The 17,554-nt window shown below is 34.3% G+C and overlaps 1 protein-coding gene and 1 long non-coding RNA gene across 2 annotated transcripts in view; one reads left to right on the forward strand and one right to left on the reverse strand.

Annotated features, from left to right (window-relative positions):
• LOC116420684 overlaps positions 1-17,554 on the reverse strand; it is a 96,298-nt gene that overhangs the window by 33,741 nt on the left and 45,003 nt on the right. The window lies entirely within an intron of this gene.
• The window catches only part of COLEC10 (collectin subfamily member 10), a 55,628-nt gene that overhangs the window by 33,716 nt on the left and 4,358 nt on the right, over positions 1-17,554 (forward strand). The window contains exons 2-5 of the mRNA XM_031947139.1: positions 4,256-4,327; positions 6,750-6,821; positions 11,910-11,963; positions 14,322-14,417. Of these exons, the coding sequence (XP_031802999.1) occupies positions 4,256-4,327; positions 6,750-6,821; positions 11,910-11,963; positions 14,322-14,417 (294 nt within the window). The remainder of the gene's footprint in view (positions 1-4,255; positions 4,328-6,749; positions 6,822-11,909; positions 11,964-14,321; positions 14,418-17,554) is intronic.

Below are 17,554 nucleotides of genomic sequence, written 5' to 3' on the forward strand. Positions count from 1 at the left end.
ATGAATTGTCATGATAAACATGAGCATTCAGTCTGAAATTGTCAAAATCCAAATGAATGAATCTCGAATAGAGAAATTTCAAGAACCATATAACTGTTTGGGGATAAATCTTAATCATGGAGACTTGGCTGATCTCTTAGACTTTTGTCTAGCTTCCTCAATGACTATGAGGATTTTTTCAATTCCTTTTTGTAATTACATATTATTTAATTGTTAAAAAGACAAAAGATAGTGGTGATCAATCTTTTTTAATGATCTTTTTAAAAAAAAAGGACAATGTTTCTTAATAAACAGAACTGGATATGAAATGAAGATGACCTGGATTCAAATTTTACCTAAAACACTTACCTAGCTATGTGAACCTGGATGTATCACATAAATTCTCTGAACTTTAGAATCCTTTTCTGTAAAATGGGGATGATAATAATACCTCTCACAGAGATTATGTGATTCATATGAGATTATGGGTGTAACTTGCATTACAGATTTGAAAAGATTTTTAAAATGGGAGTTGTAAAGCAGACTAAATCTGCCTCTAACTTGTGGGTGGCCAAAGCCAAGCAGAGCAAGCTAGAGACAGGAAAGGCAAGAATCAAACAGTAGCTTAATTTCAAAGTGAGGGAAATAGCTTGCTAGCAAGAAAGCATATGTTAAAGGCCCACTCCTCAGAGAAGGGGGATCAGCTTTAGTATGTCCAAATCTCAATACTTAAACTGATGGCTGTGCTGTGAGCTGCTGCTGACAATAAGGGGTAACAGCAACAATGTGACAAGGTTGATTCATAGCAAGGGTTCATAGATAAATCATGGATACATCGGGTACTACTCTGAGCTCAAAGAATATCTGGTGTAGGTCAAAATAATGCAATAATTATAAGAAACAATTCTGGGATTTTGCTGTGGTTGAGATCATCCAGTGCAAAGGATTGTTGTTATGTTATATATAAGCTTAGGAAGGAACTTAGCTATGGAAAGCAGTGTCTCCCTAATATCTTAACCGAGTTGATATTAAACCAAATCTCCAATCCACAATGAAATAAAATGGATCTAAGTCCAATTCAAGATGATATAACAGAATCCATTCGTGTGCAAAGTTAGTTTAAAAAATAGTTTTGCATTTTGCTCAAATTCTTAGACAGATCCTTCCTGCAAGTTCTTAGCCCGAGGGAAGGGAGAGATTTGTGTGCCTATGAGCGTATATGCATTAAAATGAGTTCATCCTATTTTACAGTTTTTTATTTAGTTTTTTGATTCAAGTAGCTATTTTTAAATTAGGAAAAGGGAATCTCAATTGCGGGAATTTTGCAATGAGATATTATTCAAAGGATAAAAATGGTGTACTGTGGACCATATAGCCATGCTTTTTCAAAGCATACTTTTATAGGTTCTTTCTGTTGGCAAGTGTCCAGGCCATAATGATCTAGGAGTAAGATTAAAGACAAGGCTCTTTTGGCTTTGAGTTGTAGCCTACTTATTGATATAGGATTAAGGGCCAAGCTGGAACATCCCAAATATTTTTTGTTTTTAACTTTGTCACCATAATAAGCTAGTGCTCCCATCCTATGGACAAATTCCAATCATAATCAGAGGACGACTTCATCTTCAAAATGCTTTCTTAGTTGTACACCAGTTGTGTCACAAGGTATAGGGAGAGGAGAAAGAGGCAAAATTTTTATGAATTAGAAGGAAGAAGTTGTATTAATATCATTCTTAATCACCTTTTTTTTTTTTACTACATGATTACCTTTGAACCAATCTGATTTTCATACATATACATACACATATATATGTATAGTAGATTTTTTTCTTTAAGTGATAACTACTAGCTAGGTGATAAAGCGAATAGACTGCTGGATCTGGAGCTAGGAAATTCTTCTTCCTAAGCTCAAATCTGGCCTCAAACACTTACTAGCTGTGTGACTCTGGACAAGTCATTTAACTGTTTTCCTCAATTCCTCATATTCATTAAATGATCTGGAGAAGGAAATGGCAAACCACTTCAGTATTTCTGCCAAGAAAACCCCAAATGAGGTCTTGAAGAGTCATATAAAATCGAAATAACAATTTAGCAACAAAGTAGTCAGAAAATCTTAAACCTGAAATGGATTTTAAGACTTCATTTAACTTGTGACCACCATTTCAGACATAATCTTCCACAGCCTTCTAATCAATGAGAATCTACCAGTGTTGAAATCAGAGAATAATACTAATATATGTATATATATATATATATATAGAATAATAGTTATATATATATAATGCTTTAAGCTTTAGAAAGCTTATTTTATTTTATATTTATTTAATTTAGTTTACATTTATTTTATAAAGTGTATTTTGTTTCATTGGAACCTTCCAACAACCTTGTGTAGCAAGCATTGCTGTTATTAGTATCTTCATTTGATAAAAGAAAAAATTGGGATACAGTGAGATTATATCGCTAGTCATTCATCTAGGGAATGCTGAAGTTGAGTATTGAACTAGCTTTCTCTGATTTGAAGTACAGCACACCATGCCATCCCACAGAGAAGGTGGGCTTCAGATTACTCCTTTGTAAAATGATGGAGGAAATTACTTCTAAAGTTTAGAATCATCTGTAGCTGATTCTAAGAACTATTTAAATGATTTCTAAAGTTTATTCCAGTTCTGAAAGTCGAAAGATCATATCATTTTAATGCTAAAAAGGGATCTTAAAAGTCATTTGATACTTACCTCTTTTTTATACAGATGAGGAAATGGAGGCCCATAAAGGTAAAGTGAATAGCAGGGATGATGAGCATAATGCTTAACACATACAAGGAGATTAATAAATGTTTGTTGATTGTTTTCTTAACCAAGGACACAAATAGTAAGTAAGAGAGATGGGATTTAAAGCCAAATCCTCTGACTTCAAAATCCAGTGCTTTTTCCATTTTATCATGCCTTCATTCCTCAAATGATTCTCAAATCTCACCTTCTCCTTTTTTTGAATTCTATTTTATTTTATTTTTGTTTCTGATTCTCTCCCTTCCTTCTCCCTCATCCCCTGAGAAAATAAGAAAATCAAAGCCATTACCAATGACAAAACACTGCAGGCACCACAATCAGTTCCTCATCTCCTCCCATTGCAATGGCCTCCTACTTGTCTCTCTGCTTCAAGTCTTCCTACACAGGACTGCCAGAACTGATCATTTTGACTATTTCACTAAATTTACTCCATCAGTTTCTTTTTGCTTCTATTGATCAATCTCTTCTAGTGAGATTCCAAAACATTTCACAGATTGGCCCCAACCTGTCTTTCCAGTCTCATTATCTATTACTCACTTTACAACTGTATCATTTTGAAGTAATCAAAATTACCTTCTTGCTGTTCCTCACAAAGAATCCTATACCTCCCATCTCTGAACCTTTGTACTGGCTCTCTGGAAGGCTTTCCCTTTTCTTCTCTGCTTCACAGAATGACTTCTTGACTTCCTAATACAATGCCTGGCATATAACAGATTCTTAATAAATGCTTGTTGATGGGTTGTCAACCACTTAGTGTGAGCTAAAAGTCTTTACCTTGAATCTCTAATGTTACAATTTAAGGGAATGCGCTAATGAATGTACTATCTTTGTTCTGTCCTCTGCAAAACAAAACAAACAAAAACAAAAACAAAAACAAAAAGCATCATAGATTCAAGAGTCTTCCAGGGACAATTCTCTGCCAGAGATCATAGGAGCATAGATCTAGAACCAGAAGAGGCCTTAGAGATGATCAAATCCAACCCCCTCATTTTATCAATGTAGAAGGGCAGTAGTCATTCTCAAATTTAGGAGGTTGAAGGCCCCAGTTCTAATTCTGTTCCAAAGTATATGACTCAATTCAATAAGCATGTATTAAGCACCTACTAGGGATGCAGACTGTTCACCTGACTTGTTAAAATGTTGACTTTAGGGAGAAATAAAGACTAGCCCAACACACTGGGGTTCTTCCTGCAACATGATTTAGCAGCTTGTGTGTTTTTTCACCATTAGCTCTTTCTGAGCCACAATAAAGATTGAAAGGGGATGTTATAGCTAAAAGGAAAAGATGCTACAAGTTTCTTCCTTTTCTGTGCTTCTGAAACATGAGTATGCATGCACACACACACACACACACACACACACACACACACACACACATACTTGTTTCACTGATGCTGAATGCTTTCCTAGAATGAATAATATTTCATTCTCAGACACAATTGATTGTGTTGTTATTTGAACTGCTCCCCATATCTTATTTTTTGTTCCTAAAGGAGATGACGGTGAGAAAGGAGAAAAGGGAGAGGAGGGAAAGCATGGAAAAGTGGGTCCCATGGGGCCAAAAGGTAGGTAAGAAGCTTGTTGAAATTTATACTGTATCTTCCTGAGCATTCCCCTCTTTCCCTGCTGGGCATGTCAAACAGTATGTCCTTTGTATGGGAAATTAGTTGCTTTCATAAAGCACTTTACCACAGAGATGCATAAAATGTGTTACTAACATGAATTAACTCACCACCCAGTATCCCTGGGAGAGTTCCTAACAACAGGGCTCTAATCCATTTCTCCACCTGAATCCTTGGTGATGGCATGAGTGAAACTCTTCCGTAGGCCTCTCTATGGGACACAGAGACCTTAGAATCCCTAAGGACCAATATGGGCTTAGGGAGTATTTTGAAAAGTTCAGAGACTGGCTCTTCTTCCCTATCTAGGTCATGAGGTTAAAAATGAAGGGGTCAAAGAATAACTTTTTTCCATATTTCTTCATTTGTCATCAAAACAGGCTGCTTCCTTCTGTTTCTCTTGCCAACACATCATTGGCAGAATAAAAAACATCCCCCCCCCCTTCTGGAATGTTTACATGATAGCACAAGGTTTACAAGAGTTGACAAGAATCCCAAATGGGGAAGCTTCTTTAAGCATCTAAGCCCCAGAATGATACACACATACACATATATGTAGATATAGATATCAATGGATAAATATAGAACAGAAAGATGCATATGCACATATATATGAATATATGATACCCATATTAAATACACAAATCCATATGAGACAGAGTGAGAAAAGAGAGGGAAATAGGAATGGAAAGGGGCAAGAAAGAGGGGAAGAGAGAGGATGAGGAAGAGGAAAGAGGGAAGGAGTTAAATTAGAGCAGAAAAAGAAAGAGGGGAAAGAGGAGGAAGAGAAGAAAGAGAAAGGGAAGATAGGAGAAAGAAAGAGGAATGAAGAGAGGGAAGGAGAGAGAAGTGAAGAAAAGAGAGACAGTGGGGAGAAAGAGAGGGAGAAAGAGAAAGAAAAATAAATAGAGAGAGACAGAGAGAGAGAAGAGAGGGGGGAGAGACAGAGAGGGAGAGGGAGGGAGGAAAGAAGAGAGAGGAGAGAAGAGAAAATAGGAGAGGGGGAGAAAAGAAGAGAGAGAGAGAGTGATGTGAGGGAGAGAAGGATGAGAGAGTAGGATAGAGGGAGAGAGAAAGAAGAAAAACTTTGGAGTCAAGGACTCTGAGAGCAGTGGAGGACCATGTTCTAGGTCAGAGCTGCTGTCCAACAATATAGATTTGTTTTTTCTTGCTACCATCCTTGCATTTCAATGGAGAAGAAGAATGGTACAAGGACACATTACCCAAAGTATAAAAGTGGACAACCATAAATCAAAAAGTTGTGCTTTTAAAAGCATTCCACCCACCCCCTTCTAAAGCTTTCTTATGTTTTCACAGAAGCAGGCCAAAAAGATCCAAGATAAAGAATAAGGAAGGACAAAGGCTTTGATGGTTTGGGGCCCTGGCCCGTTTGTTGATACAGGCATAGGTGTTGAAGTGGAACATCCATGCTCTTTAGTTAACACTTTGTCACCATAATAAGCTGGTGATGTCACCGCATGCTGATGAATTCCAATCATAAACCACCAGGTTTCAGTTTCATCCCCAGGTGGTTCATTTGGCTGCATATAACTCCACTCCTGCTGTGGCATAAATGTGTGTGTGGGAGGGGTAGAGAGTCAGAGTTCTTAGGAACTGATGCAAAAAAAAAAAGTGTATTAACATCTTTCTCAGTCATCTTAAATAAGTTCAAACCCATTTTGGTCCCCACTTCCTTACAATGAATTATCTGTGGGATTCTGGGCAAGGGAGTTAGCTTCTCTAGTTCCAGTTTTCTTATCTGTAAAATACAGAGGTTAAATAATTGACTTCTAATGTCTAAAACTGTTTCAGATTTCAAATTCACTGATAACCCTCTAGTTTGATACTTGTAAAAAACTCATATTGAAATTTATAGCATATAATATTGTATTGTATATAATAGCTAGTTATTATCGTAAATATTTTCAGAATTCATTTTAAAGATGAGAATTAAATGAATCATAAGAAGTAAAATTGTCTCATGGTCTAAACCTTAAACAAGTTACAAAAGCTGGATCATAAGAGAACATGCAAATTCTAAGATCTAGCACTTTATTTAAAATTAATCTTGGGTGATGCTTTCATTATGTAATAATAGTATTTTTCCTACAATTATCTATTTAGATAACATACAAAACAACCTTTTAAAAACCATCATGTCAGTGTCTTTCAACATTTAATCATGAAATATAAAATATATATGTATATATAAATCAATGTTGCATGATACATCAAATTTTACATATATATAGAATACATTTTGCGATGTTCTCTAAGTATTTTTGTTTATTCCCTATACACAGAAATAGCAACTATTTCACAAATTTTATTTTTTAAAATAGCAAATATAATATGGTTTAATTTTTAGGAATGAAAGGAGAACCGGGTGAGGTAGGAGATCAAGGTATCCTTGGCAAAATCGGACCAATTGGTGGGAAGGGTAAGTCATATTGTCTTATTTCCTATTGCCATTTCAAAGCAAATTAAACATGAAATTGTAGTTATTTTCTTGAGGATTTTTTGCTTGCTTTTTTATGATTTTGAGTAATTAAAATCATATCCATTATTTTTAAATAAATATTTTTAATTTTTTTACTATTTGGCTGTACCTGAGGTTTTCCTGAAAAAAATATGAAGTATGTTATGTGGTCTCTGAAAACTCAGGATTTATCCTAATCAAGATTGCTGGAACAAAGATAAAAGAGTCTATATGTCAGAGGAAGGATGCTATCATCCCAACTAGAAATAACTGTACCTTCAATAATAGGGCATGTATCAATTTGGTAACAAAGCTGGGACTAGAACCAGAGACTTCCATTACCAAATCTGATTTTCTTTTTTCCATATGCTCTTCCTTTCAATCAGTGGCAAACTCTTCATCAATAGAAAATTGTTTATATTGCATTCATAATTAACTCATTATACTCCTCACCACAACAGCTCTTCTAAATCTTTTCATTCTTCCTCAAACCTCCTTCTATATCTCTTCCTTCTCTTATTCTCTCCAATAAGAATCTTGCTTAACATTCATTGAAAAAGATGGGGCCATTCTCTTCCTTATTGCAAAAGTCAATGAACATTTATCAAGTCCTGATTATATGCTAGGCATTGTGCTAAGTAAATAAAAAATAAGGGAAATGTATTGGGAGGAAAAAAAATTTTCAAAGGGCTAGAGGTCAAACTAAAATTTTAGTGAGTTCAATATAGATAGATTGAATGAGTAGAAGTGGAAGATTAATAAGCTGTGGTTGAAGAATTTAATTCATTTCTGGATACCAGAGTTTAAGGATATTATTAAACTGGGGAACATGCAGAGGAGATGGAACCAGAACATCCAGAGAAGAGGGTATATCCAGAATGATGAAGAGCCTTGAGTCTATTTTATAAAAGGATGGAATAAAGGGACTTGGAATATATAGCCTCAAGAAGAGAAGATTCAAGGAAAACATGATCATTGTATATGAAGGATTCTCATGGGGAAAGAGTTGTTCTATTTGGCTCCAGAAGGCAGAAACCAGTAAAGATAGGTAGGATCTATAAAGAGGCAAATTAAAACTTGATGGAAATTGGAATTATTCAAAAATGGAATGGCTTGTACAAGAGGTTACAGGATCACAAACTTAGAGCTGAAAGTACCTCAGAGGTCAACTTGTCTAAACCTTTCAATTTAGAGATGAAAAAACTGAAGGTTAGTTAGATTCTGGGTTGTCCAAGGTGATTGAACAAGTTGTGTTCAGAAAAAGGATTTGAACTAAGTTCCCCAACTCTAAAGCCAGAGCTCTTTCCATTCTGCCACATTAGTGGGCTTCTTCTCATTGGATGTCTTTAAGGAGTGTCAAGATGTCCACTGATCAGGAATGTCATAATGGCAATTTCTTTCTAGTTGTGGGTTGTAATAAATGCCTACTGAGATTCATCCAACCTCTCAAATTCTGTAGTGCTGGAGTAATTTCTCTCTATTCACCTGACATAAAACTCAACCCAAGAATTCCTAATCTTTATCTACCAGCAACCAATAAACTACTACTTTGAGATGTATACTTCTCTGATCTCTATATTCTTTATTATCATGATCAGACATGGGCTTTTCAAAAGTCCTTCCCTCAGTGCCAACCCCATCCAACATCAGTTTTTAGCAGAAGGCAATAGGGTTCATCTCTTTAAGACATGTCACTAAAATTTATGAGTATGTGCTGGAATGCAAAAGAATAAGGAACACTATTCTAGCCCTCCTTATACTAACTTCATTTTTAATCTGTTCTTTGAAATTTATTACCATCATTTTTTCCATGGCCCTCCTAAATTTTTCATTAACTCAAATTAATCTCACCTTTCAGGGCTGACCTTAATATTGCCACTTCCCATGGCAAGGTAGCTTTCTGGACATTAATATTTCATTTTAAGAATAGGTGGAGGGATTTGATTTACTATAAGTAGGCACAATAGTGTGGTCAAATAAATGTTATCACATAGTGTAAATAATGCTTTTTTATTAAATATGCTGTCATTCTCTTCTCTCTCTCTTCCTCTGTCTCTCTCCTGTAGGTTTTCAGAATCAAGTACAGCTTAGGAATTTGTTGTATAATTTGGAAATCAAGAGAGGAAATGGGGGGATAGAAGAATAAGTATTTATATATACAATCTATATACTATGTGCCAGTTTCTTATGCCAAGTGCTTCTTAGAAATATCTCATTTGATTTTCACAACAACTCTGCGAAATAGGTACAATTATTACCCCTTTTTTCAACTGAGGGAACTGAGGCAAATAAAAGTGAAGTGATTTGCTCATATAACTAATAAGTATCTGACACCAGATTTGAACTCAGATTTTTCTAATTATGGCCACAGCACCACCAGCTGTCTCCTGGTTCAAATACTGCCTCTGAAATTACTAAATCATTTTCCCTCTGTGAATTAATATCAGTTTTCTCATCCATAAAATGGGGCTAATAATACATGTAGTTTTTGTCTTACAAGTGATTGTGAAGCCCACTTGAGATAATGTAACTAAACAGTTTATGTAAACTCTAAAGAACAATACAAATTTCACCTGTTATTGTTGGTATCCTGAAAGTCACATAATCTCTAATTCTATTTCTTTTTCACCAAATTGGTGATAATTTTGCTTATTTTTTAGGGGATGTGTAAGAAAAGTGAGAACAGCAGAACTTAAACTTGGTTTTCTGAATTGTTACTGAATTTATTATCAAACTTACTAGGTGACTTCACACATTACTCTTAATCTCAGCTCAGCTTTAAATTGCCTATCAATCAAGATAAGAAAAGGTCAGAGAAATTTAGTTAGTGATTCTATGACTAAACTCAAAACACTTTCAGGGCCTCGGGGAAAAAAAAAGTTTCATTTGAGTTGAAGATGCTACCTTCCAAGCCCAGTTCAAATCTATGTATTCCCATGAACTATCTGTTCAACTACTTTCTCTCCTCTCCAACTCTATTACAATTATTATATCTCCAACTCATTTTGTCATGTGACAGGCATTGAGATTCATCTTCTCTTTCAGGTTATTTGTCTTGTCTACCAAGTAAAAGTATGAAGGCCTTGAGGTCAAATATCTCATCTATTTTTTTTTTTTTTGCATCTTTTGTGGCACCTAGCACAGTCCTAGGCAGGCAATTCTCAAATATTTATTACATAGTAATCCATAAATTGAAATTCCACTTAAAGAAGAAAAGATTTGAGCAAAATTAAAAGTTAGGTTTTAGTTCATCCCTGACCTTGGACATGGGTCCATGTCATCTCTAGTAATGTTAAATGTTGGAGACACTACCTCCTTACCTTCATTGTAGGAATTATAGATGTAGAACATCTCATATATTGTCAGATACAGCTAATCTGTGGTTGATATTTATTATTTTGCTTAAAAAAGAGAATTTGCTTAGTTTTTTTTTTTTTTTTTACTATAAAAGAAGAGTCACTGAGTAGAAAATTTTTCAGGAAATGAATGTGATTTTAAACCAAAATGTAATTGTTAGTGTTGGTGGTAATGAAGCATTGGAAATTGAGGGGATGCTTATAAATTGGGGAATGGATAAAAAAGTTGTAGTATATGACTGAGATTGAATATGATTATACTACAAGAAATGACAAGAGGGGACAGTTTCAGAAAAAAAAAAACATGGTAATGCAGAATGAAGTGAGCAGAGTGAGGAGATCATTATATACAGTAACAACAATATTGTAATGATAACCTTAGCTACTTTGATCAATACTATAATTCAAGACAATTCTGAAGAACTAATGATAAAAAATCTCATACACTGCAGGAGAGAGAATTGATAAACTCTGAATGCTAATTGAAATATTTTTTCATTTTATTTTTCTTCCTTTTTTGTAATATGACTAATATGGAAATATTTTTGCATAATTTTACATGTATAATTAATGCCATATCACTTGCCTTCTCAATGGGTGGGGAAAGGAATAGAGGAAGAAATCTGGAACGCAAATTTTTAAAATGTTAAAAATAAATAACAAATTAGAAAAAGAAACAGTAGTGTTAATTGAACCCTTTGACAGTATGTTCAATATTTTTTTTCCTTTCATTCATTAGTGACAACTTGCATTAATCATTTACATCTACATAACTCTTTATTGTTACTAAGCTTTTTTCGACATTTTAATTCATATTGAGATAGGTCCTGAACCTATGATTTCATTGATCCACAGAACTCTCCTACAAAAGACATTTTTCTCCATCAGGACAGTCTGGTACTTTCTCTATAACTTAATCTTAAAGAGTTGGCTACAATATTAGGCATTTCAGTGACTTGTTAAGATAAACTAAATCAGAATGTTTCAGTTGTGGGACTTGAATTCAGTTGTTTCTTGATCTAAAATCAGGTCTCTATCCATTACAGTGGTGCTGCCTCTCATTCACATCTGCTCCTAAACCATCTTTTTTCCATTTATAGATTCTGAAAATAAAGGAAAAATCTAAAGATCTAATGATATTTCTTTTCAGCAGCCTACTTTCATTGACTTAGGTTATGACATAAAATCCCATATGTTTGTCTGGTTCTCAAAGGTGAGGCAATACCAAGCAAAATTTGGGATCTAATGAATTTACTGATGCCATAATACAGGTGAAATTCTGAACCACAACTCACTAATTGAACCTCACTGAGAGAATATTTGCTTCTTTTAAAAAAAATCTTAATGGATTGTGTAGAGTTTACCACCCTGACTTTTAGAATCTGATGAAATGTAGCAGTTTCTGGCAATAAAAAGTTATTTAAAAAAAAAAGAAAAAGAAATGTAGCAGTAGAGCTACAAAGTGTCCAAACAGTCCATTCCTCATCATTCCACATGCAAAACAAAATAAATAGCTAACTGCTTGACTAGTCAGTCACATATGAGTATATCATTGTCCAGGATTGATTCAAGAATATAGATCCAAGAAATTAGTTAGCTTCTTAAATATTTCCTTTCTTTCTCTTCATTGGCTGTCTTACAATAATTAGTAACTACTTTGCTCAATTTTGGATTTTGTTTCATTATCATGTAGGTGACAAAGGGCAGAAAGGCTTGCCTGGTGCCTCAGGTGGAAAGGGCAAAGCAGGTATGTTATATTTCACTTTCTCTTCATTATCACCATCTTTCCAGATCCCTGCAGGTTGACACCAATTATTCACTAACAAATGATTAAAAAAAGAGAGAGACAGAGAAAATTGAGCATTCTCCTAAAAGTAACACTATCCTCAGACTGGGTCACCAAGTTTTAATAAGCCAGTGGGAAAAAGGGGAACTTTTAGACCATTAGGTGATTTTCCAGACACTAGTGAAATAGGGCAGTGCAATACACACCTGTCAAGGAAATTGTGAGAGAAGCTATCCCAGATACATCAGGTCAGCAGACTTAGTTATCTGGATAAAGATATTAGCTGGAGTGCCAAAGTACTCCAGCAATGCTTTGTTGAGCATGCCTTACATTCCTCAAGAAATTTCATTCAAAAAGCTGCCAGACTTTTAGAGGTTAGAGACTAAACCTGTGATTTCATTGGAATAGAGATCTTCCATCTGAAGAAATGATTTTTACCATTGCAGTTCATCTTTACTAAATGAGTTGCGTAGATCACACACCCTTTACTTGATTGAAGTGAGTTTTGAATCCCGACTTTGAATCCAATCAGTTCTTTTTCAAGTATGAATTGAAATCTACTTAAATTAAGATTTTACTTATCTTACCCTTTGGAACTTTCCCACTGTTTTCAAAGAGCTTTCCTACTGGGAAGGGACAGTTTTATTAGCAATATTTTTAAGGAAAGGTATCTGGATTGCATCATTGTAACTTAATCTTTTCCTTCTCATGGGAGAATAAAGAAAAGTTATCTAAAATAAAGGTTAACATTTAATTATCTGGGCTACTTGGGGAGGCATTAATAAATGAAACTGACATTATTTTAGCCAATTATTTTTGCTTCTGTTCCATTAGCCTCTCTTCCTCCCACCCCAAACAGATTTTGTAAAAAGTCATCTAACTGAAAATCCAATATCCAAATATATTCATTGAAATCCCTTCAAGTTTGAGATGGTTAATGCAAAAGACATTAGACTGGCAATCAGCGATACCCAGGACGAGCCACCACTAATCACAGCTTTGCCACTAACCCATTCTGTGACCTTAAAAGAAATTATTTCACTTCTGTGAGACATAATTTCTATATTACCACCCCCTGTTACCTAATAGATAGCAGAGTTATAAGAGAGTTGGACAGGAAATAGGTATTTTTTGATGGGACAGATAGGTGTAGGAAAAATTTGGGGTATGGAAGAGTGTCAGGATCATTAAGCCAAATCATTAAGGATCACTAGTCTAGAAGGCAAGATAAGGGAATTTTTAAAAAATGAGTGAACAGAAAAATATAGCATCATGAAACTAGAGCAAAAAGAATCTCAAAAGAAAAGTTGAATTCAGAGATCCTTGAGAGCTCTAAAATATTTTTATTCCACCCTATCGGCCCATTTCTTCTTTTACAGAAGTTCAACTACTCTAATTTGACCCCATTACCCAGCACCTGAGTTATTGCTAGATGAGTATAGTATTCTTTTTTTTTTTTTTTTTTGCTCTGAAAGGTTTAACATAATTATTTATCATTTTATCTAATTTTAGTTTTAGCTACCTTCTTCCCCTCAATCTCCCCAAGGCAGAGAGAGCACTAATAATAAAATGCCTCAGTGTAATATCCCTCTCTCTTATCAGTTGCCTTTTCTTAACTGCTTTCTCAATAAAAATACCTAAACACTGCTGATGAAGACAAAGTAAATATTTTTTAAAAGAAAGATGATCAGATTTTCTCCATGCTTAGTAACAAAGGTTTCAGACTTTCATGAGAGAGAAAAAAGACAGAAAAAATAAATGGCCCAGATAGTTCACAATCTAAGTATTTGACTTAACTCCAATTAAATAGTTACACATTCTCAAGATAGAGGAGATAGTGATAGGACTGGAGTTAGAAAGAACTATTATATTTGGTGCCAGACATTTACTAGTTATGTGACCTTAACCAAGTAACAATCTCTATTTTCTTTAATCCAATTGAAATATTTTAGTATTGACTAAAATAATGAAAAGCAGGAAAGAGGATTTATATTCAATGTACTGAAAAACTTTAAAAATCAAAGTTGGCTAAAAATAAAATGGGCTGCCTCAAGAGATAATGGAAGGCAAAAACCATTAAGAGAGGTAGTAATAGAAAGAATATTCAAAGTAGAATCACTTGGTAACTATTTAACCAGAAGCAAGCCATTTAACTTAAGCCTCAGGTTTTTCAAGTATAAAATGTGAGTAATGACTCCTATGGAACCTCAATATGAGGGTGGTTGTGAAGCTTTAATGAGATAATGTTCAAATAAAGCAGTTTTGTCTCATATATGTACATTTTTTCAGTTTATTCATGATTCCCTGTAAAATACTCAGGTACTGTTTGTGATTGTGGAAGATACCGTAAAGTTGTTGGTCAGCTGGATATCAGCGTTGCACGACTTAAGACATCAATGAAGTTTGTCAAAAATGGTGAGTATTTTATGCATTCTTGAATGCTTTCAAACTACACCATACTTTTATTGCCTATTTGCTATTCAGGTCATAAAAGTTGAAAATGCTTTGAATACATTCAAAGCAATGACTTAGTAATTAAGGAAATGCTTAGGTATGGATACTGAGGTCTTCAAAATTCTTCAATGTCATGGTTTTGCTTTTATAACAGTACTAAATAGTTAAATTCTGTTTGCTTCAGCATTTTTTTTTTTTGCAAAGTGGCCCTCTTCTAAACTAATGCCCCTAAAAATGAACCCTGACTACATCTACTATAGAACCTTTCTTCTATACATCCCAATTAAGACTTCTTGGATAATAACTATGGCAAGCAGCAACAGTGAAATATTAGGACTTATTTCACCAGTGATGTGAGAATTCTCTCTCAATGTACATCAAAACCTTTCCATTGTGTTTCACAAACAATTATATCTAAAATAAATTCAGGAACTAAGTGTGGTGTTTTGGTTCTAATCCTCACTTGGCTATTTCTATGATGATAATCCCTTTCTGGTTCCATCCTTAAACCTTTTTTTTTTTTTTTTTTTTTTTTTTTGCTGAGGCAATTGGGGTTAAGTGACTTGCTGACTTGCCCACTTGCCCAAGGTCACACAGCTAGGAAGTTTTAAGTGTCTGAATCCAGATTTGAACTCAAGTCCTCCTGACTTCAGGGCTGGTGCTCTATCTACTCTCACACCTAACTGTCCTATCCTTTCCATTTTGATAAAAAGCCTGCCAGAGTTTTGGTCCAAAGAAATGAACTTAGATGCTATCTTAGAATGCTATCTCTGTACCTTTATGATGTAACAGAATAGTCTATTGTATGGTGTTGAGAAAATGGTATGTATATTAAGACTTGATCACCACAGCATAGTATTTTCCCCTTCTTTATTGTAGCCATTTGCTTGTTTTTTTCTTTCTCATTGTTTCCCTTTTGATCTGATTTTTCTTGAGCAGCATGACAAATGTGGAAATATGTTTAGAAGAATTGCACATGTTTAACATGTTCGTGGTTCTTTTCACTTCACTCAACATCAGTTCATGTAAGTCTTCCAGGTTTTTCTGAAATTGTCTCCCTTGTCATTTCTTTTTTTTTTTTTAGTTTATTTTTAATACATATTACTTTATGAATCATGTTGGGAGAGAAAAAACAAAGCAAAAGGGGAAAACCATGGGAGCAGAAAAAAAAAATTAGGAAAATAGCAGTGAATATGATTAAAATTCAATCACCACATCATTTCTTATAAAATAATAGTATTCCAATAAGTCCAGAGAGCTATCAAACTGTGCATACTCTTTGATTTAGCAGTGTCTCTACTGAGTCTATATCCCAGAGATCATAAAAATGGGAAAAGGACTCGCATGTGCAAAAATGTTTGTAGTAGTCATTTTTGTAGCAACAAGGAATTGGAGTCTGAGTGGATGCTCATCAATTGGAAAATGGTGAATAAGTTATGGCATATGAATGTTATAGAATATACATTATTGAATATATTCAATAAGAAACAATCAGCAGGATGATTTCAGAAAAGCTTGGAGAGACTTACATGAACTGGATACTAAGTGAAGTGAGCAGAATCAAGAGAACTTTATACATTAGCAATTATAGCTCTTATGGACAACACTTTTCAACAATGAGATGATTCAGGCCAATTCCAATTGCCTTGGGATGGAGAGAGCCATATGCATGCAGAGAGAGGACTAAGGAAATTCAATGTGGATCACAGCTTAATGTTTTCTTTTTCTTTCTTTTTCTTTTTCTTTTTTTTTTTTGGTAAGGTTTATTTGCTTTTCTATCTTTCTCATTTTTTTTTTTCCTTTTTGATCTGGTTTTTCTTGTGCAGCTTGATAAATGTGGAAATATGTTTACAAGAATTGCACATGTTTATTCTATATGTATTACTTGCTGTCTAAGAAAGGGGGTTGGGGGAAGAAAGGGAGAAAAATTTGGAACAAAAGGTTTTGCAAGGATGAATGTGGAAAAATATCTTTGCATGCATTTTGAAAATAAAAGGCTATTATTTTAAAAAAAATAATAGAATTCTATTGCATTCATATGTCACAGCTTGTTCAGTCATTCCCCAATTAATGAGATTCACCCCAATTCCCAATACTTTGCAACCACAAAAAAAGCTGCTATAAATATTTTCTGTAAATTTAGGTCCTTTCCCCCTGGTTTATGATCTCTTTGCAATATGGGTCTAAAAACTACCTATTAAAGGTCTTAAGGAATTTAATCGCCTGAATAATATAACATGTATGCAAATAAATAAATGCTTTAGAGACCACTGATAATTGGATCATCAGAGAAGGTAGCTATAAGAGAAGGTATTTTGAGTATTGAAAGAAATTAATAATTCTAAGAAATAAAGATATGGAATAATAATATGATATCATAAAAATGGAACTATTCAAAAGTATGAAAATAATGATAATGATTGGATAATAATGAATATTGGAATAGTGAGGTTAGGGTTGGATGCTGTCGGAAATATAATCAAAGGTTTGTCTTTGTTTTTTATGATGCTCTTTGTCTGGGTCAGAATACATCAAAAGTCAAAAATTTTTATCTTTGGCCTCTTTCTGACACAGACCTCAATTGTACTTACAATAATAATGCAATGCTGCAAATTGAAGACATGGCTTTAATTTAACTCAAATAGGAAGGAAGTAAATTCAGAAATAATATTTTCTAAGAAACTTAGGCATCAGTAATTCCTCAAAAGCATCTGAAGACTAATTTCACTGGTGAAATACCTCAATAAAAGTTTCACAGGACATCATATTTCTGTAGAATAGTCTGAAAAAGATTTCTTAAATGAACATATAGCTAGAGTTCCAGGAATTGGGAAATTTGGACCTTGAGCTCAACTCTATCATGAACTAGCTGTCTGACTTCTGACAAGTCTTTTAAATATTTTATGCCTTATTATAACCTCCTATAAAATGGGGATAATTATTGCCTCCTTCCTTCTGCTACTCCACCTTCATCCCTGACTACAACTTCCAAGGTACTTTATTAAAAGACATAACAATGACTTCTATTAGTTTTGAGAATACAGTATTTCCTGACATCAAGTTAGGCACTAACAGAAGAACTGTTATATCTACAACCC

The sequence above is a fragment of the Sarcophilus harrisii genome, chromosome 1 (genome assembly GCF_902635505.1).
Source record: "Sarcophilus harrisii chromosome 1, mSarHar1.11, whole genome shotgun sequence".
In the NCBI taxonomy this organism is placed as follows: Eukaryota; Metazoa; Chordata; class Mammalia; order Dasyuromorphia; family Dasyuridae; genus Sarcophilus; species Sarcophilus harrisii.